Source organism: Amblyraja radiata, chromosome 15 (genome assembly GCF_010909765.2).
Source record: "Amblyraja radiata isolate CabotCenter1 chromosome 15, sAmbRad1.1.pri, whole genome shotgun sequence".
In the NCBI taxonomy this organism is placed as follows: Eukaryota; Metazoa; Chordata; class Chondrichthyes; order Rajiformes; family Rajidae; genus Amblyraja; species Amblyraja radiata.
In genome coordinates this window covers 5,287,002-5,310,852 of record NC_045970.1, presented here as the reverse complement: position 1 = coordinate 5,310,852, position 23,851 = coordinate 5,287,002, and the positions used below count along the sequence as shown (strand labels likewise).

General features: G+C 43.6%; 1 protein-coding gene across 2 annotated transcripts in view; it reads right to left on the bottom strand.

Moving 5' to 3' along the window:
* The window catches only part of pcgf5 (polycomb group ring finger 5), a 227,368-nt gene that overhangs the window by 39,019 nt on the left and 164,498 nt on the right, over window positions 1-23,851 (bottom strand). Inside the window, exons 4-8 of one of the 2 annotated variants that reach the window (XM_033033569.1) lie at window positions 14,939-14,994; window positions 12,304-12,363; window positions 9,168-9,313; window positions 7,148-7,246; window positions 6,903-7,001 (exon numbers count right to left, since the gene is read on the bottom strand). In XM_033033569.1, coding sequence (XP_032889460.1) covers window positions 6,903-7,001; window positions 7,148-7,246; window positions 9,168-9,313; window positions 12,304-12,363; window positions 14,939-14,994 — 460 coding nt within the window. The remainder of the gene's footprint in view (window positions 1-6,902; window positions 7,002-7,147; window positions 7,247-9,167; window positions 9,314-12,303; window positions 12,364-14,938; window positions 14,995-23,851) is intronic. The other variant, XM_033033570.1, reaches the window with a different exon arrangement.

Here is a 23,851-nt window from a genome sequence, read left to right as displayed (position 1 = left end):
GATAAGGTTCCATATGGTAGGCTCCTCTAGAAGGTTACATCGCATGGGATTTAGGGAGAGCTAGCCGAATGGATAGAAAATGGGTTTCACGGAAAGAAGCTTAGGGTGATGGTGGAAGGTGGCTTCTCGGACTGGAGGCCTGTGACAAGTGGTTAGGTGCCTCAGGACTAGTTTATATCACCAATTTGGATGAAACTGGACAAGGCATGATTAGTTTATTTGTAGATGACACTAATGTGGGTAGTGTTGTATATAGTGAAGATGATTATCAAATATTACAGCAGGATCTTGATCAGTTGGGCAAGTCAAACCAGGGCAGGATCTTCATAGTGAATGGCAGGGCTCTGGGGAGTATTATAGAGCACAGAGATCTAGGAGTGCAGGTACATAGTTCCTTGAAAGTGGTGTTACAGGTAGATGATGTGGTTACGAAGGCTTTTGTCACTTTGGTCTTTACCAATGGGGGTATTGAGTGTGGAAGTTGGAATGTTACTTTACAGATGTACAAGACATGGGTAAGACCACGTTTGGAGTATTGGAGTTTAATCTTTGTCACGCTGCTATAGGAAAGATGTTGTTCAGCTGGAAAGGGCACAGAGAAGACTTACGAGGATGTTGTCAGAACTCGAGGGCCTGAGCTACAGGGAGAGGTTGCTTAGGCTGGGACTTTATTCCTTGGAGCACAGGAGGATGAGGGGTGATCTTATAGAGGTGTATAAAATCATGAGGGGAATAGATAGAGTGAATGCAGTCTTTTACCCAAGGCAGGGAACCGGGGACCAGATGCTTAAGGTGTGAAGAGAAATTTAATAGGAGTCTGAGGGCATCTTTTTCGCACAGATAATGGTGGGTAAATGGAACGAGCTGCCAGAGGATGGAGTTGAAGCAGGAACCATAAAGGTGTAGAGGGATATGGGGCAAATTCAGGCAGGTGGCACTAGTGTGGATAGGACGTGTAGGACTGAGTCTGAAGAAGGGTCTCGACCCGAAACGTCATCCATTTCTTCCATCCAGAGATGCTGCCTGTCCCGCTGAGTTACTCCAGCATTTTGTGTCTAGCTTTGTATAGATAGGACACCTTGGTGGGCAGGGGCGATATGGGTTGAAGGCCTTGTTTTCATGCTGTATGACTTCATATATTGCTTCATGACTCATTAAGTAAATATATGTGCAAGGATACTTTGTAAATGGCAATTATTATCAAGTTTAATGGGATATTTAAAAAATGACCTTTGCATCTTTAGCAGAAGGCTGCGGTTAGGGAACAGTAGTCATACAATAGAAAAGGTTTGATTTTTGATCAAGCTAATTGCTCACCTAATTATTTCTGAACTCCTATGATAAAATGACTGAAGTGAAAATAATGTCTGAGGGTTTTTCAGAAATTGCTCCCGATCTATCTTTGTAACATCAGGGAAATGCCTCTACAAACTTTTAATTAAGTTACAGTATCAAAGGAGAACCACGTCCAAGGCACATGCCAATTAATATTTAATTCCATTTAACATTCTCTTGCTTGACAATCAACTATATATAAAAAACACTGTAAATGTTAAGAATTCTCTTTGGGGTTACACTGACTAACTATACTCAAATTTCTTTAATGTATAACAGTCTTACTATTAAAAAAAGATACACATTAATGATTTTGTGACTTTAGGTTGTTGACTTTGGAATACATTGCCCATCTCTCTTACTCTGTCTAAATAGTTACTTGTTTCACTTCCAGACACTGAGTCACTTAGTTATTTCTTTTGGATGTATAATTTTTTCTCTGAACAAGGCTAAATAATGCACAATGCAGAAACTTTCCAATTAGAATCTGGCCTATGTGCCAAAAAGGGGCAAAGTTAACTGTGTTTCAAAGAAAGGAATATCAGAGTTTAATCCCAAACTACGATGGGAAAATACACACAAATGATTAACCAAGTAAAATTTTGCTTTGATTTTTCATTTTAATTTGCAATATTAAGAGTGCTACAAAATGTGATTTTTATAAACTTTATGGATATTAACTGAGCAAAGAACTGCTCCTGCTCTGGGGGAAATGATCACATTATATTATTCTACATATTGAAGTTGATAAATTTGTGTCATAGGAGAAGAATTAGGCCATTCGGTTCATCGAGTCTACTCACCATTCAATCATGGCTGAACTATCTTTACCTCTCAAACCCATTCAAGCCCAGCTTGAGGGGGGCTGTAGCTGTCCAGTGAGACCCGAAAATCCCTCCCACCGTCGGGAGCAACCGCTGGCGCCTCGTTTTACGCCAATCTAACGATGACTTATTGTTGCTCCCCGTGTTGTATTGACGCTGCAGGTGAAGCTGGAGTATCCTCTCCAGGTTGTAGGTGTAGGTTTGCAGGTGATGTGTGGTCGGATGCAAGCCTGGGCGATGTCATATGGAGGACAGGCTGTTGCCCATGCAGCACGTCCCCCCCTCTCCACATCGCTGATCGATCCAATGGAACAGCAGGGCCATCGCAGGAGCTGCCAGAGCGAGGTTGTAGACAACGACGAATGGCGTTAGAGGCTCCGACTCCGGATTTTCTTGATGTTTACTCCTGGAGCCTTTTCCATGACAAGGCAGTGGAGGTTTTAAATCAGTGTTTTCCCTCTCCTAGATTGACTGCCTTCCCAGGCTGACGAGCCCCATCTGCCCGAGACTGGTGGGGGCGGGAGTGTCTACCTTCCCGTGCAGGTCTAGAGCACCTGCCCACCTACCCTATCAATGCCTCTTCTAAGTTGAGATACTTCTATCAGGTCTCCCTTCAACCTTCAGCGTTCCAAGAAAAGCAACCAAAGTCTGTCCAACCTCTCCCTGTAGCTGTTTAAGAAGGAACTGAAGATGCTGGAAAATCGAAGGTAGACAAAAATGCTGGAGAAACTCAGCGGGTGCAGCAGCATCTATGGAGCGAGGGAAATAGGCAACGTTTCGGGCCAAAACGTTGCCTATTTCCCTCGCTCCATAGATGCTGCTGCACCCGCTGAGTTTCTCCAGCATTTTTGTCTACTCTCCCTGTAGCTAATAGCCCACAATCCATCAATCTAGTAAACCTCCTCTTCACTCCCTCCAAAGCCGCCACATACTTTACAATTAAAAAAAAGATTTACTAAAAAAATTTCTGTGAACAAAATCACCCTCTTTTATTTATTTTTAATAATTTAAAATATAATACATAATTAAAAAAAAGTAACATACCTTATTCTTCCTTCTGCTGACCTAACAACAACTTTTCAAATACGAATATTCTGCACCAGGTCTAACAAAGCAGGGTTCTAAGAGCAGATTTCTCCAGTGTAAATGCTGAGGTAACTCAGCAAGCTCTGGTTCTGCCATTGGATTCTATGGTAAATTACTGGCAGAAGTCAACCAGTTGGTCTGCGACATTCTCACCGGCACAGGAGACCTGAAGTGTCCTGGTACTCAGACTATAAACAGTGCACAAGGCGTGAATTGTAACTTACGTTTCCTACCATTACAGTCATGTAAGTTTTTTATCAGTACAGTGATAATTTACACAAATCAGCTACCATTTTCTAACCAGTACTCAGTTCTGGCCAATGCTAACTTAAGGGCCTGTCCCACTTGGACGACCTAATCCACGAGTTGAAGAAAATGTCAAGGTCGTGTTGACTCGCCGAAGTAAAAGACCTCCTACGACTATGTCTACGACCTCCTACGACTATGTCTACGACCTCCTACGATCCCCCTCGACCTGTCTTCCACACATAAGACCAACTACAACTAGCTACGAGTGGAAAATGATCACATGATAAAATGAGGTCACGTTTGCATTTTTTTTCTCGGGCCAGTTACCGACCTACGACTACCTATAACTACCTACCACTATCTACGACTACCTACGACTATCTACGACTACCATCACAACCTTGCCATAGAGGGAGTACAGAGAAGGTTCACCAGACTGATTCCTGGGATGGCAGGACTTTCATATGAAGAAAGACTGGATAGACTCGGCTTGTACTCGCTAGAATTGAGCAGATTGAGGGGGGATCTTATAGAAACTTACAAAATTCTTAAGGGGTTGGACAGGCTAGATGCAGGAAGATTGTTCCCGATGTTGGGGAAGTCCAGGACAAGGGGTCATAGTTTAAGGATAAAGGGGAAATCCTTTAGGACCGAGATGAGAAAAAAAAAATTCACACAGAGAGTGGTGAATCTGTGGAACTCCCTGCCACAGAAGGTAGTTGAGGCCAGTTCATTGGCTATATTTAAGAGGGAGTTAGATGTGGCCCTTGTGGCTAAAGGGATCAGGGGGTATGGAGAGAGGGCAGGTACAGGATACTGAGTTGATGATCAGCCACGATCATATTGAATGGCGGTGCAGGCTCGGAGAGCCGAATGGCCTACTCCTGCACCTATTTTCTATGTTCTATGTTTCTATGACCTACCTACGAGTAAAAAGTATCAATTTTTTCCATGCCGACCTTTTTTTTTACTCGTGGACATTTTTTATCAGGCTGGTAAAAACGCCGCGACCTACTTGAGGCCACGAGTACGCAGAGACGACTCATCAGCACGAGGAAGAGTTACGAAGACCTCCTACGACCTCGTGGTGACCATGCTGCGAGTATGAGTCAAGGGCAAACTCGGCAGAGGTCGCTAATTAGGTCGTGAAAGTGGGACAGGGGCTTTACTTCCAACTCTGGCTGGCCCTTACTGGAACAGCCAACAACATGCAGGAAAATCTGCACTAAATAATCTTTGGGGCCTGAATGACAAAGCATATTTTCTCTTGGAAATATGTTTGCTAAATTTTAGTTAGCAAGAAAAAATTATTGCAAGCCCATCTTTAAGCATGGCAATATAAAAAGCTATGCATTAATTTGAATAATGCCACCGAGTAAATGAGAGGAGTATTGGCAGAGACTGACAGATGCACTGATTGCATTTGACATCAGATTCACTTCCAATCTTCTTTGTTGAAACAGAAAACACCACTAAAACCACACAATAATTGAAAGTTATCTCAATGTTATTGGGCCTGAGTGTATCAGAAGGTAATGAATGTAGAACAAATATAGTTTCAACATATTTTTCTTTTTGTTAACACAATACAGTCCTAGTTCTGGGTCAGTGACACAATCTATTGAGGAATACTAATCACACTAGAATAGGGTTGTAATGGTTGGTCTTGCACACATGCTGCATAATTTCACCCCATCAGCCGTCACATACAACATATAATCCTCTGCCATTTTCGCCATCTCCAACGGGATCCCACCTCAAGTCACATCTTTCCATCTCCATCCCGTTCCACTTTCCGCAGAGACCATTCCCTCCGCAACTCCCTGGTTAACTCGTCCCTTCCCACCCAACCCATCCCCTCCCCAGGTACCTTCCCCTGCAAGCGCAGAAGATGCAACACATGTCCTTATACATCCTCCCTTGACTCCGTCCAAGGACCTCGAGGCAGAGGTTCACTCCCCTCCACCAACCTCATCTACACTATTCCAGGTATGGACTTCTATACATGGGTGAGACCAAGCGCAAGCTCAGCGATTGATTCACTGCACAACTCTGCTCAGTCCGCCTAAACCTACGTGATCTCCCGGTTGCTAAACACTTTAACTCCCCCTCCCATTCCCACACAGACCATTCTGTCCTGGGCCTCCTCCACTGTCAGAATGCGGCCCAAAGCAAATTGGAGGAACGCCACCTCATATTTTGCTTGGGCAGCTTCCACCCCAGCAGTATGAATATTGACTTCTCTAACTTCAAGTAACCCTTGCTTTCCCTCTCTCTCCATCCCTTCTCCATCCTAGTTCTGCGACCAGTCTGATTGTCCCCCTGATTAAATTCTATCTCTGTGTGCTTCATTGTCACCTTCTCCAAGCTAACCATGATTTATTCTACATTTTCCTTGAGCTTCATCCCCTTTGATGTCTCACTCTCACACCTTATGCCCCTGTCCCAGTTAGGCGATGTTTTAGGCGTCTACAGGCGACTAGGCTGTCGCCACATGGTAGCCAGGGTGTCGCCTGTATGGTCGTGAGTAGCCTCCTCAGTCGCCCAAAGTGTTGTGCGGTTTTCTGGTCGCCGCTGGTTTTTTGCAATGATCAGAACTTTTCGGCGACAGTCGGCGACAGTGGGCTTGATGCCAATGAGTGTAGCTTGACTTCTCCTGACGTAGGTGCTGTCGTAGGTTGTCGCCAGGATGACGTAGGTTGTCGCCGGTGCTGACTTCGGTGAATTCCATTGGCGACTACCTACGTCAACCTACGTCAACCGGCGACAGGTACCGGCGACTGATTTGTCTTACCTTGTCGTAGCTTGTCGCGGGTGGACGTAGGTGGTCATAGGTGTGGTCGTAGGTGGACGTCCTAATGGGTCGTCAGTTTCCGTAGCTTGCCGTAGCATGACGTCGACTAGGTGATAGGTTGTTGTAGGCATTGTCGTAGACATTGTCCTTGGGGAATCCAGTCGCCATTTTTTCGGCGACCTGCTTCGATTATGACAGTCGCCGGCAGTTGCCAAAGAAATCGCCTAAGTGGAACAGGCCCATTACCCTTCCTTACAGTATCTCTGTGTCTCCCTCTCCCCTGACTCTCAGTCTGAAGAAGGGACTCAACCCAAATCGTCACCTATTCCTTCTCCAGAGATGCTACCTGTCCCGCAGAGTTACTCCAGCATCTTCCATTTAATAAAATAACACATTTTTAAGAAGCCAAACATGTTACAGCCAGTGTTAGGGTATATTTGTGAGTATCAATGAATGGCAAATGGTTTGCATTGCCATTCATTCAGCTTTCATCCTCCCAGGTGCACACAAGTGTGTACACACAAACACTCACACAAACATACACGCGCATCACATACACAGAAAGCAAAGGCATACATTGTCAGTACTTAAGTGATTATATTTTGCAATCTCACCTCACAAGTGCTCGGAAGTTTTAATTTCAAACTGAGAAATTTCTTTATAGTTCCCACTGTGACTCTTGTGGAGCAGCGGATAAATTTCTTCATTAAGCCCTGTTGACATCAGACAAATATTTACAATAAATGGCTAGGACCCAGCAGGTTATAAACTGTGTTCCAGATTCAGGTTTGTTACATATACTGAATTCAAAATTCCACCATATGCTTACAACAAATATTCAAGCTGATTATCTACTCACAGGAAGAAGAGTTTGCTTCGATCGACACAAGAGACTGCAGATGCTGGAATCTTGGGTGAAAAACAAACTGTTGGAGGAACTCAGCAAGTCAGGCGGCATCTGTGGAAGGAAATGAACAGATGATGTTTCGAGTCTGAAGAAGAGTCCCGACCCGATATGTCATCTGTCCATTTTCTTCCACAGATGTTGCCTGACCCACTGAGTTCCTCCAGCAGTTTTTTTTTTCTTCTTTTAGTTGTGCCAGGCCTCAGTTCAACTTGTGAAATTATCCATTCGGTGACATTGTTCATTCATTATATCTTGTTAATCTAATTTAGCACTGGTGGGCTAGCAATATCGTGGCAACTGATGAGAGTGTATAAGTATACTGACAATATTCTGATCACTGATAGTCAGAAGGATGTAGTGTATGAAAAATATGGTGAAATCTACCCCTTCTCCACTGACTCCATCTGTGATATCAGAAACGTAAGAAGAGTTTCTTAGCAAGACCTGGACATCAATGAAAACACTCAAAATATGGGTTGATTAAACTCTATGGACAAAAAGCATTCTCTTAAACTTATGCTTTGGCCTGTTTAAGAATTGACTAAACTGATATAAACTTACATAAGTGGTCATTAAGCAGGGGTGTGGAATCTGACAAGGTCTCCTACTAGACACAAGGAATGGCAGATGCTGGTTTTTTTAAAAGGTGGAGGCGGTGAAGTCAATGTTCATACCATTGGGTTGTGAGCTACCCATGCACAATATGAGGTGCTGTTCCTCCGGTTTGTAAGTGGCCTCTCTCTGGCAATGGCGGAGGCTCAATAGAGTATCGGAATGGGAAGGGGAGTTAAGAAGGTTAGCAAACGGGAGGTGCAGCAGGTCTTGGCAGAGCGAGCACATGGGTTTGGTGAAACCGTCGTCTTGTCTACTCGTGGCCTCATTAATGTAAAGGAGGCCACGTTGGGAGCACTGAAGGCAGCAGATGAGGTTAGAGGAGGTGCACATGAACCTCCGTCGCACCTGAAAGAACTGTTGCGGTCCCTGGATGCATGTGGGGGAGAAGGTTTAACAACAGGTGTTGCATATCCTACTGTTTCTGGGGAAAGTACCTGGGGAACGGATGGTTTGTGTGGAAAGGGATGAGCGAATTTGTAGAGGGAGAGAGAGGAAAGGGGTGAGGATGGAAAGATGTTGGAATCGCGTTGAAGGTGGCGGAAATGTCAAATGTGTTGGTTTGTAAGGTGAGGAACAGTGGAGTTCTATCCTTGTTCCTCCTGGGGGGAGGGCAACGAGAGCGAAAGCATGAGATGCAGGTGAGGGAGTAATCTCTGACATGAGCGAGGAAACTATTTTTACCATCATGGACGTCCAAGGGTGGAAAGCATCATCTTGGGTGTAGATGCGGCAGAGAAGGAGAGTTTGGGAGTTGGGGGATGTTTTTTTTTGCAAGAGTCATGGTGGGAGGAGTGGTCCAGATAACTGTGAGAATCAGTGGGTTTATAGCAGATGTCAATCAATCATGTGTCCCCTGTGATATAGACAGAGAGAGATTAAGAAAGGAGAAAGCAGTGTCAGGGATATCAAGAAGGGGGACTCCTAATAGACATGAGTTGATTCCTGTGCTTACCTAGCTACAATGTTTTAGAAAGGTTGTAGGAGATTAAAACACTTCTGGTTTACTAGAATTGGAGGAAAATATCAATCGTAAAGAGCATTCTCACGTCAACCACTTTATTCTCAATTCTCACTATTTGCTTTGTGACTGATCCCACCCCTTTCTCAGAAAAATGTCTAAATATATCTCCAAAAAAAAGAAATTACACTTCAAGATATACAATGTTTTCAAAAGGGAACTGCAGATGCTGGAATATCGAAGGTACACAAGAAGAAGGGTCTGAAGAAGGGTTTCGGCCCGAAACGTTGCCTATTTCCTTCGCTCCATAGATGCTGCTGCACCCGCTGAGTTTCCCCAGCAATTTTGTGTACCTTCAAGATATACAATATTCTGTTTGAGTTGAAGATTAGTTAGTACCTTTACTATATTGTCTCCCGATTGGCCATTGTTGCGAAGGCAGTCTAGACAAATGGCTATCTGTGGGTCACTTCTGTGATAATCCTGATCATCTTGGTCCTCTTCCTCTTCCACTTTAGGCTTCTTTGCTTTGGGGCCTTCATTATCTTTACAGAAACACAGGCAATTATTTTGTAAGATACACGCTGCAAACATTGTAGTACCAGTTCTCAGCCAGAAATGATCTTCTGAGGGTTAACTCCCAAATTGTAGTTTCTTATCTCATGTCATAATATTACAGCTTTTGGTAGATGCTTGTACCACATTTCCAACTATTTAAAAATTACATAAGTCCTCCCCAAAACTTTTTAATATATGATCAAGAATCATGGTGATCAAATTGGAAACAAGATGACCAGCTGAAAATTAGGTTGACTGTGGAAAATTAAGTTGACTGATGAATTGTCATTCTTGTCAATAGAAAATAGACAATAGATCCAGGAATAGGCCATTCGGCCCTTCGAGCGAGCACCGCCATTCAATGTGATCATGGCTGATCATCTCCAATCAGTACCCCGTTCCTGCTTTCTCCCCATATCCCCTGACTCCGCTATTTTTAAGAGCCCTTGTCCTTACTCCTATGTCACTACTCAATAGAGAAAGAGAAGATTGTAAGGGTTTTTTGCAGCGTTAAAGCTAGTTGCTTGAGATGATTCATCTCAGTCTGTTTTTCCTCTCATGCATTCAGCTTTTCTGTCCAATTGGTCAGGGTTTTCTTTCCGTCATTGTTCCAAAATAATCAATTATTTTCACCCATGTGAAATCCTTCTTTAATGATCTTCAACATGAATGCATTGGATTTCTCAACAGGATGATCATATATTAAAAAAATGTTAGTAACCGACAAAAATTTGGCGATTTCACAAGCACACATAAAGTAAACAGTAGAGGGATACTCTCCGGGGATTGGAGTGGGGATGCATGTTGCTGAGGTTGATGTCCTTTCCAACTGAACATAGTATATTTAATCTGGCAACATTTAGCAGGATACTGGTTAGCTACATGATAAATACATTTTTTATCACTGACACCAAAGCTTGACGAACATATAATTTGGCCGAATATTAATTGAAAAAATATTTTGTTTAAATGCTCTTCCTCTTTTTTTTTGTCTTATTCTTAACCAACTTACTTTATCCACCATATCTGAATAATGATCCAATGTTCCCGATGTTGGGGGAGTCCAGAACCAGGGGCCACAGTTTAAGAATAAGGAGTAAGCCATTTAGAACGGAGACAAGGAAACACTTTTTCTCACAGAGTAGTGAGTCTGTGGAATTCTCTGCCTCAGAGGGCGGTGGAGGCAGGTTCTCTGGATACTTTCAAGAGAGAGCTAGATAGGGCTCTTAAAGATAGCGGAGTCAGGGGATAAGGCAGGAACGGGGTACTGATTGATATTGATTGAAATTGTTCATTAGTTCTATGTTGGGGATGATCAACCAAATCTGAGGAAGGACATTATTGCCATTGAGGGAGTGCAGAGAAGGTTCACCAGACTGATTCCTGGGATGTCAGGACTGTCTTATGAAGAAAGACTGGATAGACTTGGTTTATACTCTCTAGAATTTAGGAGATTGAGAGGGGATCTTATAGAAACTTACAAAATTCTTAAGGGGTTGGACAGGCTAGATGCAGGAAGATTGCTCCCGATGTTGGGGAAGTCCAGGACAAGGGGTCACAGCTTAAGGATAAGGGGGAAATCCTTTAAAACCGAGATGAGAAGAACTTTTTTCACACAGAGAGTGGTGAATCTCTGGAACTCCCTGCCACAGAGGGTAGTCGAGGCCAGTTCATTGGCTATATTTAAGAGGGAGTTAGATGTGGCCCTTGCGGCTAAGGGGATCAGAGGGTATGGAGAGAAGGCAGGTACGGGATACTGAGTTGGATGATCAGCCATGATCATATTGAATGGCGGTGCAGGCTCGAAGGGCCGAATGGCCTACTCCTGCACCTAATTTCTATGTTTCTATGTTTCTATGATCACATTGAATGGCGGTGCTGGCTCGAAGGGCCGAATGGCCTACTCCTGCACCTATTGTCTATTGTCAATTATACCATTTCCATGAACCAAGGTGAATTGGGTTCAAATTAATATTTTCTAGGGTGGGAGACAGCAACCTTCACATGATCCACCCTGTTTCGACTAGTGCAATCAACCCGGCGTGCACAAGCAAATAGATCAAATAGAACAAGTTGACCTACAACTTTAGGCTGTGCACGCCATACGCAAGAAGAAGAAGATTTTCTACTAAAAGTTCTGTCATTTCACTGTGGATTCCTGAATATTAGCAAAGAAATATTAAACAAATGGTTGGGTTTAACGAATAAACATATTACTGAAACAAGATTGCTGTTGTCTTTGCTTTCAGATTGCTGTTTGATCACTTCACTGATAATCAAGTAATAATTAAGTAAACCAAGGAGGTAAAGCTTTGACAAAAGGTGTCCTCTTAAATGAGGAAAAGGATGAATGGGAGAAATGAAGCAGGTTACTGCTTTGCCATCTAAATTTAGCAACGGAAATAGAACTGTTGGATGTTGATGTGCAGGATGGAACTGCAGATGCTGGTTTAAACCGAAGATACACAAAAAGCTGGGGTAACTCAGTGGGTCAGGCAGCATTTCTGGAGAAAAGGAATAGGTGACCCAAAATCACGGTCTGCTTCCCTCGTTTCCCTTTCCCCTGACTCTCAGTCTGAAGAGGGGACTCGATCTGAATCGTCACCTATTCCTTTTCTCCAGAGATGCATCGTGACCTGCTGGGTTACTCCAGCTTTTTGTATTGTTTAAGAAAGCACTGCAGATGTTGGAAAAATCAAAGGCAGACTAAAAGCTGGAGAAACTCAGCGGGTGAGGCAGCATCTATAGAGCAAAGGAATGGGTGGTGTTTCGGGTCAAGAATGGTAAATAACCTAGAGTAAATGAAGGGTCAGTGTGAGCGGGCAACCTACTGCCAAAATACGCTGTAGTAAGTACAGCAGACTTAAGTTTTCATCAGATGACTGGTCTTCTGTACCAACAAAGGTCTCCAAAACCACAAGATCTTTAGGACAATTCATTACACTGAAGGTGAAGCAAAGATTCTAATTTAATTTACCTTCTCCATTCTCTTGTGGTTTATTTTTTTTCCAGAATTCTTCTTCCTGTCGTTTTTCCACTGGCCAAAAGAACATATATATCCTCTAAGATTATTAAAATATTTTCCAATTTACATAGAAAGCAATTATAAAAACCATGGGAGTAGCATTCCCTGTCACCACATACGGTGGATTTAATTTCAAATGGAGGACAGATACTGCCAGATTTAAACATTATTTAGGAAAATGCCTCAAAGGTTTTTCTTTAGCTTTTAATGAGTTGTTTACATCTTAGAATAAATAAACCCCATTCTACTTAATCTAAATGTGTTAGCATTATCCAAATAAAACATACAGGTGCCACCTGTTGTTCTGAGCACTGAGATGGTCATAGAAATGTCCTACATTCAATATTTTGCTAATTTAACTATGGAATGTGCACGGTTCAATCAATTAGTACACAAGATCACGCAGGCACTATTTTAAATGCCAAAACTCAGAGGTATTGTTCTATTGTGTTATTATTTAGTTTAAATTAGTTTAGATATACAGCAGGGAAACATACCCTTAGGCCCACCGAGTCCAGATCGACCACCGATCCCCATAAACCAGCACTATCCTACACAATAGGGACAATTTACAATTGTTACCGAAGCCAATTAACGTACAAACTTGCACACCTTTGGAATGTGGGAGGAAACCGGAGCACCCGGAGAAAATCCACTTGGTACATAGGGAGAATGTACAAACTCTATACAGACAGCACCCGTAGTCTCTGACGCTGTAAGGCAGCAACTGTACAGCTGTGCCACTGTGCTACCTTTTTGAGTAAGGTCAGATGACAAGCACTCAGATCTCCCTCATTACTTGCTGGTATTGCAAGTTTCACAGGCATACTCTACCTAAGACAATCTGAGACTTATTTATTTATTCTACTTATTCAACTTCCACTCTTAAGTCTGCACCCATACAGTTGAATAATCTCTACAGATATTATAAGATTACAATTTTTAATTTTACTTCTTGAAATATTGCTTCTAAAAAAATCCAATTACTCTTACAAAACTATCAATGTTCATAATTTAGAATGGAATTGCTTTCTCTTCACCTGTTCAGATATCATTTATTCCAATCCCAATTTCCATTTTCAGAACATGAATGATACTTCCATCATGACTATAATACACGATGACAGTTCTCTTTTTAATTCTTACTTCTAAAAAGACAATTTAAATAGACAGTGAATCTGTGGAGTTCATTGCCACAGAAGACTGCGGAGGCCAAGTCAATGAATATTTTTAAGGCAGAGATTGAGAGTCTTGATTAGTACGGGTGTCATGGGTTATGGGGAGAAGGCTGGAGAATGGGGTTAAGAGGGAAAGATAGATCTGCCATGATTGAATGGAGGAGTAGACTTGCTGGGCTGAATGGCCTAATACTGCTCCTATCACTTATGAAACATAGGAAATAGAAACATAGAAAATAGGTGCAGGAGGAGGCCATTCGGCCCTTCAAGCCAGCACCGCCATTCATTGTGATCATGGCTAATCGTCCCCAACATAGAACTAATGAACAATTTCAATCAATATCAACTAAACATGATATTTGTAGAAATGATACTTCATTGTTCACTTATTTAAGGGCACTAGAGTCGGCAAATAGTTGCATTTTGAATGCACTTTTGATCCAGTGAGATTTGTACTGGGCTAAATGAGCTGCATGAAAGAGTGAACTACCTCAGTGAGATCACCCTTAACTCTGGCATTCCTACTCAGCTGTTAGAACTGGAGCTTGTTCTTCCTTTCCATCCCAACTCCTAAAGGGCCATAAATAACATCAGTGATCTTGAATAAGGATTTAAACATCATCAATAATGTTTGTGGTTGACCATTTATTAGAAATACACTAATTCAGAAGTAGGACTCAAACTGATTTAAAAATATGTGATAAAGATCTGTATCAGCTTTCTATTTTATTTGGTCACCGCTTTATATTACTTTTCATTAATAAAAAGTGGAACACATCCCCCTGAGTATCACAGTTTCAATTTAAACAAATCTAGTAAATACGTTTTATCACAGATGGTCCACCACAGTATTAGTATATTAGAGGGAATCTCACAGTATTAGAAGGAAGATACTAACATGGATAAAAGGTTGGCTGAAAGGAATAAGGCAAAGAGTGGCAATAAAGGGTGAACACAGGGAGCTATTTCAGGTTGGCTGCCAGTGACTAGCGGAGCTCCGCAGGGGTCGGCCGCTACTCTTCACGTTGTCTATCAATGATTTGGATGAAGGAATTGAAGGCTTTGTGGCCAAGTTTTCAGATGATATGAAGATAGATGGAGACGCAGGTAGTGTAGAGAAAGCAGGAATTCTGCAGAAGGACTTGGACAGGTTTGGAGAGTGGGCAAAGAAGTGGCAGATGGAATACAGTGTAGCAAAGTATGGAGTCATGCATTTTGGTAGTGGGAATAAAGAGGTAGTCTATTTTCTAAATGGGGGGAGGATTCAAATTTCAATAATATTTCTATTTTCCAAGTTATCTAAAGGGAGGCACTAATGACTGATAAGGTATAAATAGAGTATTAATAGGACCGAGTGCATTAAACATTTGGCTGGAAAAATAAAGAATTTAATGATGATGTTCACTTACATTCTTTAAGACCAGGCACCACCTTAAATATAATTTCTTCCAAAGTATTGTCCAACCTGTAAAATAGATTCAGATAGGGTTACGGGTAGTTCAAAAACAATCCTAAAACAAATCATTCTCTCAATTCCAAAATGAAGATTGAATTTTCATGCATTTTAATTCTGCTAAAAGCAATATACAACCGCCTTGGGGTCCCTCTCCTGACCCGCACACAATTGGCATCAGGACCCACATTTCCCCGCATATTATCATAAGGTCATAAGTGATAGGAGTAGAATTAGGCCACTCGGCCCATCAAGTCTACTCCTCCATTCAATCATGGCTGATCTATCTCTCCCTCCTAATCCCATTCTCCTTGCCTCCCCCCCCATAATCCCTGACACCTGTACTAATCTAATATTCTGCTCCTTTCCTCATTGGACATGAGAAACTTCACCTGGGAGCATATTAGTTTTCAGGCAAAGAAGGTGCAAGAGCTTTTCCATCCACAGAATGTTCTTAACTCCCATAGCCTCATGTCTGTTTCGTTTAGCTTTCCTTTCGGACAAAATCTATGTTCACCTACTTCAGAAAGAAAGGTTCTCCATATCTCTCTAAATGACTATCTGCCATTACGTAGTCCACTTCAAATGCTGATGCACCATGATGCCGGTTTTGTATAAACAGTACCATCCATTATTACATGAAGCATATCGATTTGCCTCATATAAAATCTTAATGAAGCCTCATTTAAAAAGGATGTGTTTCAGTTCTGGCCCCTGCACACGGCAGACTGAACTGGGGCTTTGCAATAGAACCCCAGGTATGATTTATAGGGTGATTGTACGGTTGACACTTGACCCGTAATGTTGCCACGCAACGCCTTCTGGAGGACAAGCGGTGTACTGGAGGCAAGCGCGAGTGTGTTGATTACTATGGCTGCCAGTATAGCCAGACCGTCTCCGGCCCCAGCAGTCCCAGTTGAATTGTCGCCGGAGCTTGTTGGTAAGCATTTTACCAGTCCTCCCGAAAATATGTCAGAGTATGTCATGGAGACCGATGACCAGGGTGAACAAAAATGGTGCTACTGTCAGGAGGTGGACAGTGAGAAAATGATCACATGTGACAACACAAAATGTCCTATTTCATCGTTTCATTTTGAATGCCTGAAATTGCCAGAAAATAATGAGATACCAAAAACATGGTTTTGCCCAGATTGTAGGCTCCTCCCAAAATCACAAAGAAAAGTTCCCAAAAAGAAATGAACTGCAAGTATTGTGCTGAACAGGTTTGTCATCAATACCAAATCTTGCATTTGTCTACCAAGTTAGCCCTACACTGTATAAAACCACATCATTGGCCATTTTGTGGTCATTTTCACACACCAGTTTCTTTTTCATACTCTAATATTTAAGTTTAATATTAAATATTTTGATTGGTGCAGAGTTAAGCAAAGATATGCACCCTTTTGGCATATGTTTTAATTTTAAAAAGTAACAACGGTATTAAAAATAGAGATACCAAAGTTATTTAAGTGTGCTCTCTTTAATTAAAAACATTTAAAAAGGTGATTTCTTTGTTTCAGAAAATATGGTGTTTTCTTTGTAGTATGCCTAAGTAAATCATACATGTATCCGTGCTTTTATTGAATTGGTAGATTAATGGTGCTTTCTTTGAAGTATAATCCATATGTCAAAGATACATCAAGTGTGTGCTGTTGAGGTAAACTGTACTTTCTTTCAAGTGTGTGTGTGTGGATAAAAAATGACAAACTGTCAATTGATATAAAAATAAGTGCTTTCTGAGAAAACTGAGAGAAAAAATGCTTTATTTCAAGTGTGCTGGTTGATGTCAACACTCCCAAGGCAAATTGAGAAGTTTTTTTCCAGGCCTTGTAGTGAACTCATAAAAGAGACAAAGGAGGGAAGACTAAATTGCCTGATGAAACATTTTAAATGAACATGAATGGAATTTGAGTTTGTTCTCATTTTAAAATGACAAAGTGCGCTTTTACTTCTGTGTTTGTGATTCAATGATTTGCCAATTTGTTACAATTTCATTCATAGTAAATGCTGATGAGCCAAGTTACTTTATTGTAAGTGTTTAAGAAGGAACTGCAGATGCTGGAAAATTGAAGGTACACAAAAAAGCTGGAGAAACTCAGCGGGTGCAGCAGCATCTATGGAGCGAGGGAAATAGGCAATGTTTCGGGCCGAAACGTTGCCTATTTCTCTCGCTCCATAGATGCTGCTGCACCCGCTGAGTTTCTCCAGCTTTTTTGTGTACTTTATTGTAAGTGTTGATTGTTGGTATATGCCCCATACGAAAGCACAACTACTGCGAGACTATGGATTAATTTAAGTTGATAAATGCACAACAGATCCTTGCAATTTTATCAATTTTGGGTACTTGAATTTCAGAGTTGGTCATCATGTACTCCAGTGGTACAGTATGACTTAGAATTAGGTATTTTTGCCTGACAACGCCAATCACATGCTCTACATGAATGCGTAAATGTGCAATTTCATGAGTTTTTTCCACAACCAGCGCAGATAATTGTGCTTTCCCTCTTGTACATGCAGGAATTTCTGCTTCACAACCGTAAAATCCGGCATCATCTTTTATGTCAAAACCACGATCAGATAAAATTACATCTCCAGGGGTCAGGTGGTCAAAAAAGTTAGATGAAAGTGTGATTGTGTTATCTGTGCCTCTGATTCACAACACTACAGACAATCTTGTACCCAGGAAACAGTGGTCTATCAAATAATGAATGATTGGGAGAACCCAAGACTCTACATAGTCTCCTGGACTAACTTAATTGAACGTAAGGACTCGAGAGATAGTTAGACTTTGGACTTCACTTTAGAATTTAGAGATGCAGGGTGGAAACATGCACTTCGGCCCATCAAATCCGTGCTGACCAGCAATCACCCTGCAGTGTACACTAGCACCATCCTATATGCTAGGGACAATTTACCATTTACCGAAGTCAATGTACCTACAAACCTGTATGTCTTTGGAGTATGAGAAATAAACGAAGTAGGCCGAGAAAACCCTCGCGGTCACATGGAGAACGTACAAACTCCGTACAGACAGCACCCGTAGTCAGGATTAAACCTGGGTCTCTGGCGCTGTAAGGCAATGACTCTTTTGCTGCTCCACTGTGCAACCCCGTAAGACGAGCTAGTTCTTGACTCTTCCACCTTTTGAGTGGAATTTGGCAAGGACAAAGCTTCCGGCAATCGACACAAGCAATATGTGTCTGAATGAACAGAATCTATGTCTGAAACTTTATGTAATTTGGTCAGATTATGTCTGAAATGAATTTGACCTGCAATATTGTGATAGATGAAGTTTGCTCTTGGTATTGTGATTGACAGAAAATCTGGTTTAGTCCTGTCAATGAGCTCAGGGTGAGCTGCTGTAATGGACAATATTCATGGAGTAAACTATAATGGTGAAGGATGATGCAATGTTCAAGCAGACATGTGTTGGAGCAACTCATATCCAGACTGGTACAAAGTCAGACTCCTGGCTTGCTCATTGTTGGTGAATCTGATGCAGAATACCCAAAAGCTGATCTGTTTTTGTGACCTAAGTATGTCTCTGGTTCATCTCTGTTACACTACTTTCACATCTTACAACCCAGTTAATGATTGTAGGAAGGTAGGCACAAAATGCTGGAGTAACTCAGCGGGACAGGCAACATCTCTGGAGAGAAGGAATGGGTGAGGTTTTGGGTTGAGACCCTTCTTCAGACTGAGAGTCAGTGGAAAGGGAAACTAGAGATATGGAAATATAAGGTGTGAAAACGACAGAAAAGCAGACAATGGTCAAGGAAATATAGACCATATCTCTAGACTCACTCTCCCCTGACTCTCAGTCTGAAGAAGGGTCGTGATCCGAAATGTCACCCATTCCTTCCCTCCAGAGATGCTGCCTGTCCCGCTGAGTTACTCCAGCATTTTGTGTCTATCTTCGGTGTAAATCAGCATCGGCAATTCCTTCCTACACATCATGATTGAAGGAGATTTGGTAACAAAGATCTCATCACATTCTTGATTTGTGCCTAGTGGACAATGGAAAGGCTCTGGGTATCTGGACGTTACTCACATGGCCGAATATCTACTTGATCTTGTAACCATATCATTTACATGGCAAGTCAACTTAAGCTTCTAGTTAAAGAAAAGGCGCAAAGTGCAGGAGTAAAGGGCCTGTCCTACTTAGGTGATTTTTTAGGCGACTGCCGGCGACTATCATAGTCGTAGCAGGTCATCGAAAAACCGGTGATTGGACCCCCCCCCTCCGACAATGTCTATGACAATGTCTACGACAAGCTACCATCTGGTCGACGTCTAGCTATGACAAGCTACTGACAACCGGCCGGTACCTGTCGCCGGTTGATGTAGGTTGACGTAAGTAGTCACCAATGGAATTCACCGAAGTCAGCACCGGCGACAACCAACATCACCTAGCTACAACCTACGACAGCACCTACGTCAGGAGAAGTCAAGCTACGCTCATCGGCGTCAACCCACTGTTGAAAATCCACGGCGACCAGAAAGACGCTACGGCTTTTTGGGCGACTGAGGAGACGACTCATGACCATACAGGTGATGCCCTGGCGACCATGTGGCGACAGCCTAGTCGCCTAAAAAATAGCCTAAGTGGGACAGGTCCTTAAGTCAGTGGGTCAGGCAGCATCTCTGGAGAACATGGAAGGGTGACGTTCTGGGTCACGACCCTTCAGCACTTAGTGTCTTTTTTTAAGTCACGCCAGCACTTTGTTCCTTTTTGTTGTCAGTTTCTACGTTTCCAGTCAGCTGTGGATCCCGATGGTTTTAGTGTATGATTCAGCAATGGTACTGTCATTGAACATTAAGGGTAATTGTTCAAACTTTCTCTTGTTTATTTTGCAATCGTGTGTCACGAATATAATTTCTATTTTCTGGCGTTCTATGCATTTCTGTGTCCCGGCAAGGGTTGCTTCATTTTCTGAAAGGTGGCTGATAAAATTAAATATTGTGAAACTATTAATGAATATCCTCACTTCTGAGCTAATGAGAGGAAGCAGCTGAATATATCTAGGCTGTGGAGCATGCACTGAGGAAATCCTGCACTGATATTGTACGGCTGAGATGGCTGCCTTCCAACGTCTTCTGTCCATGTTTGGACTGAGGCAGTAAACTGAGTGCGGAGCTATGAGGTCCTGGTGAAATCTAAGTTGCACAGCTTCCACATTTGAAGGGAGATACAGGTGTGACAGCTGTTTTGAAACACCTTAACTAGAGATGCTGCAAGTTTTGGGATTCTGTCTCATCACATATCTTTTATTCAATACTCAGTGGTGTTTTGATACCATCTCGAATTAACAAAGCTGGCACCTCAAAAAGAAGCAAAGGTACTTGATTGCCAATTCCAAATGCTTTATCACTCACATGAACGGAGCTTTCCCTTTTCTATCATAGATGAGGCCCACACACGGATTTCCACGGTACTCCGCAGCTCTGTTCTTGCTCCCCCTCCCCCGTGTCCCTAGTCCTCTCCTTTCACTCCATCAACCATTGCATGCAGCACATGATCCTCTGACATTTTCACTACAGGTGCACAACCTTTTATCCGAAATTCCAAATAACGAAAAGCTCCGAATAGCGGACATTTTTTCGGTCCTTGAAGAAAGGTCCTTGAAGACGTTCACCGAGGGCGGCCCGCAGAGGTGACAGCGGAACCTCCGGTCGGTCCTCGAAGAAAGGGGAATTAAATCCCCATTCATAAAAGAGAAGGTGAGGGTATATTGCGCGGGAGGGTTAATAATTGACAATCTGCTGCTGCCTGCCCGCTGAGTTAAAAAGTTCCCACGGTAGACTCACGATACACAGTGTATCGTGAGTCTTGCGTGGGAACTTTTTAACTCAGCGGGCAGGCAGCAGCAGATTGTCGCTCCCTTCAGTTTCACCCCACCTACACCCCTCTGCTTCCCGGCCATGTGTGTGACCCCTTCCCTCCCCTCTCCAGCTCCCCGCACATTGCACCGGCGCGGGGACTTTGCACTGTCTTCACGTCGGCGATGCCAGCAGGTCAGTGCCAGTCACCGGAGACGTCAGGACCAACGGGACACCGACCCCCAGGCCCACTGCAAGCACGGAGATCCCAGAGATCCACAGCCAGCAGCAGCCCAGCCCCGTTCCAACTCCAGAGGAACACACTCCCCGTAGGGACAGAAGCTGATGGTGTGCAAGGTACGTCTTGTTCTTGGGGTTGCGGATGAGGGGGCGCAGCTCGGGCTGTGACGTCTCCGGCCACCCCCCTGTAAAGGAGCTGAGACTGGGAACTGTACCGCCCTTGCAGGAGAGTGGGGTTGTTTGCAGTTGCAGAGGGAGGGGGCAAGGGCAGTACAGTTCCCAGTCTCAGCTCCTGTCCAGGGGGGTGGCCGGAGACTTCAGGACCAATGGGAAACCGATTGCAAGCACGGAGATCCCAGAGACTCACAGCCAGCAGCAACTCTAGCCCAGCCCCGCTCCAACTCCAGAGGAACCCGGGTTGCGGATGAGGGGGCGCAGCTCGGGCTGTGGGCGAACTGCCACTTGTTGCTGTAGCGGCCCATCGGGGAGCGGGTTCCTGTTGGTCCTGACGTCTCCGGCCACCCCCCTGGACAGGAGCTGAGAGACATCAGGACCACCAGAAGCCGCTCCCCGATGGGCCGCTACGGCGACAAGTGGCAGTTCGCCCACAGCCCGAGCTGCTCCCCCTCATCGGGACACCGACCCCCAGGCCCACTGCAAGCACGGAGATCCCAGATCAGCAACTCCAGCCCAGCCCCGCTCCAACTCCAGAGGAACACGCTCCCCGTAGGGGCAGAAGCTGATGGTGTGCAAGGTACGCCTTGTTCTTGGGGTGGCGCAGCTCGGGCTGTGGGCGAACTGCCACTTGTCGCCGTAGCGGCCCATCGGGGAGCGGATTCCTCTGGAGTTGGAGGGACAGGGAGACACAGCGGCTTTTGAGAATGGTGGGCAATCACTTCCAAAGTTCTGCCCACACTGTCAGTACACCTCTCCTACACTTGTCTCCCGCACTAAGATCATCTCGCAGAGAATGATCCCAGCCTAACCCTCCCTATTCTCTCCTATTCTGCAAGAAAAAACTACATTGAAGACTCAAACTCGCGATCGAGTAACTGCCGGTATTGAGGCGCAAACTCGCGACCTTGCGGATATGAGCCGAGCACTCTACCACTGAGCCAGCCGTTAAAATCTACGCTAAAAATCTTCCATTCCGAAAGCCGAAAAATTCCAAATTACGAAAAGTGTCTGGTCCCAAGGCTTTCGGATAACAGGTTGTGCACCTGTACCTCCAAAAGGATCCCACCACTAGCCACATCTTCCCATCCCCACCCCTTTCTGCAGAGACCGTTCCCACCCTGGTTAACTTATCCCTTCCCACCAAAACCACTCCCTCCTCAGGTACTTTCTCCTGCAACCACAGGAGAAGCAACACCTGTCCCTATACCTCTCCCCTCATCACCATCCAAGGACCCCGTCGGGTGAGGCAGAGGTTCACTTGCACCTCCTCCAACCTCATCTACTGTATCCGCTGTTCCAGATGTGGACTCTTATACATCGGCGAGACCAAACCTAGATCGGGCGATCGTTTCACTGAACACCTTCGCTCAGTCCGCTTTGGCCTATGTAATCTCCAGGTTGCTAAACATTCTAACTCCTCTTTCCATTCCCACACTGACCTTTCTGTCCTGGGCCTCCTCCATTCTCAGAGTGAGGCCAAACGCAAATTGGAGGAACAGCACCTCATATTTCGCTTGGGCAGCTTTCAACTCAGTGGCACAAAATATTGATTTTGATAACTTCAAGTAATCCTTGCACCCCCTCTCTCTCTGTCCTCCATCACCCTAATCGTTGTACAGGTTTCACTGTCGTCCTGCTGAGTTTCACTGTTTGTATCACTAGTTATTACCTTCCCACAGCCAACAATGAACCATTGTGGGCTCCACTTTTCTTAATAATCGGTGCCGGCCCTGTTTTGTTCTGTGCCTTTTTCATATCTCTTGTTTCCCTCTCCTCTGACTCTCAGTCTAAGAACGGTCTCAACCCAAAACGTCACCTATTCCTTTTCTCCAGCGATGCTGCCTGACCCGTTGAGTTTCTCCAGCTTTTTGTGTCTAATCTCACTGTTGTTGAGGATAGGAATACCCCTGGAGAGCTATTCACCTGTTAGCTGTTTCAATGTTGATCGCATACGCAACTACATGTGGCGGGACCGCAGAGCTTTGATCTTCATTATCGTTAGTTAGATCAATTATCTCTTCTCAATTGTATGATGTTTTTTCCTGTTAAGCTTAAATGTTTTTGCATGTTCTACAGTTCATTGCCTTATCTTTAGATATATATTGTACTAATCCAATCAGGATATTCTAAAAGGCTAACCAAACAAGAACTAGTCCACTGGGATAAGTTTATAACATGGGCTGTCAGGTTATAGATGGTGGGGGAATATATGTCCTTAACTACTGATAACTAATGATACCTCAGGCACAAGCTATCATATCTGTTCTGCTTCAATCCCATTTAACACAAGACTTCTACCACACAACACATTGGAGGTTGTCTTCATTGTGAACATAGGACGTGGTTGTGAACTGTTGCAGATCTAGGTCAAGTGGGTAATCTTAGTCAAAACACAAAGTGCTCGAGAAACTCAGGGTTAGGTAGCATTAGGCCAAGGATAGGCGACAATAGAAGCATCTACGCCCTCCACAGATGCTACATGACCCACTGAGTTACTCCAGAGCTTTGTATTTTACTCAATCTGCATTTTACCCAATTTACTCAGCATCTGCAGTTCCCTGTGTCTGGTTGGTTTGTTCAGTAGCTGCCCTGCCCTGAAAGACTGTGAACTGGATGGAATTTATGGTCCGAT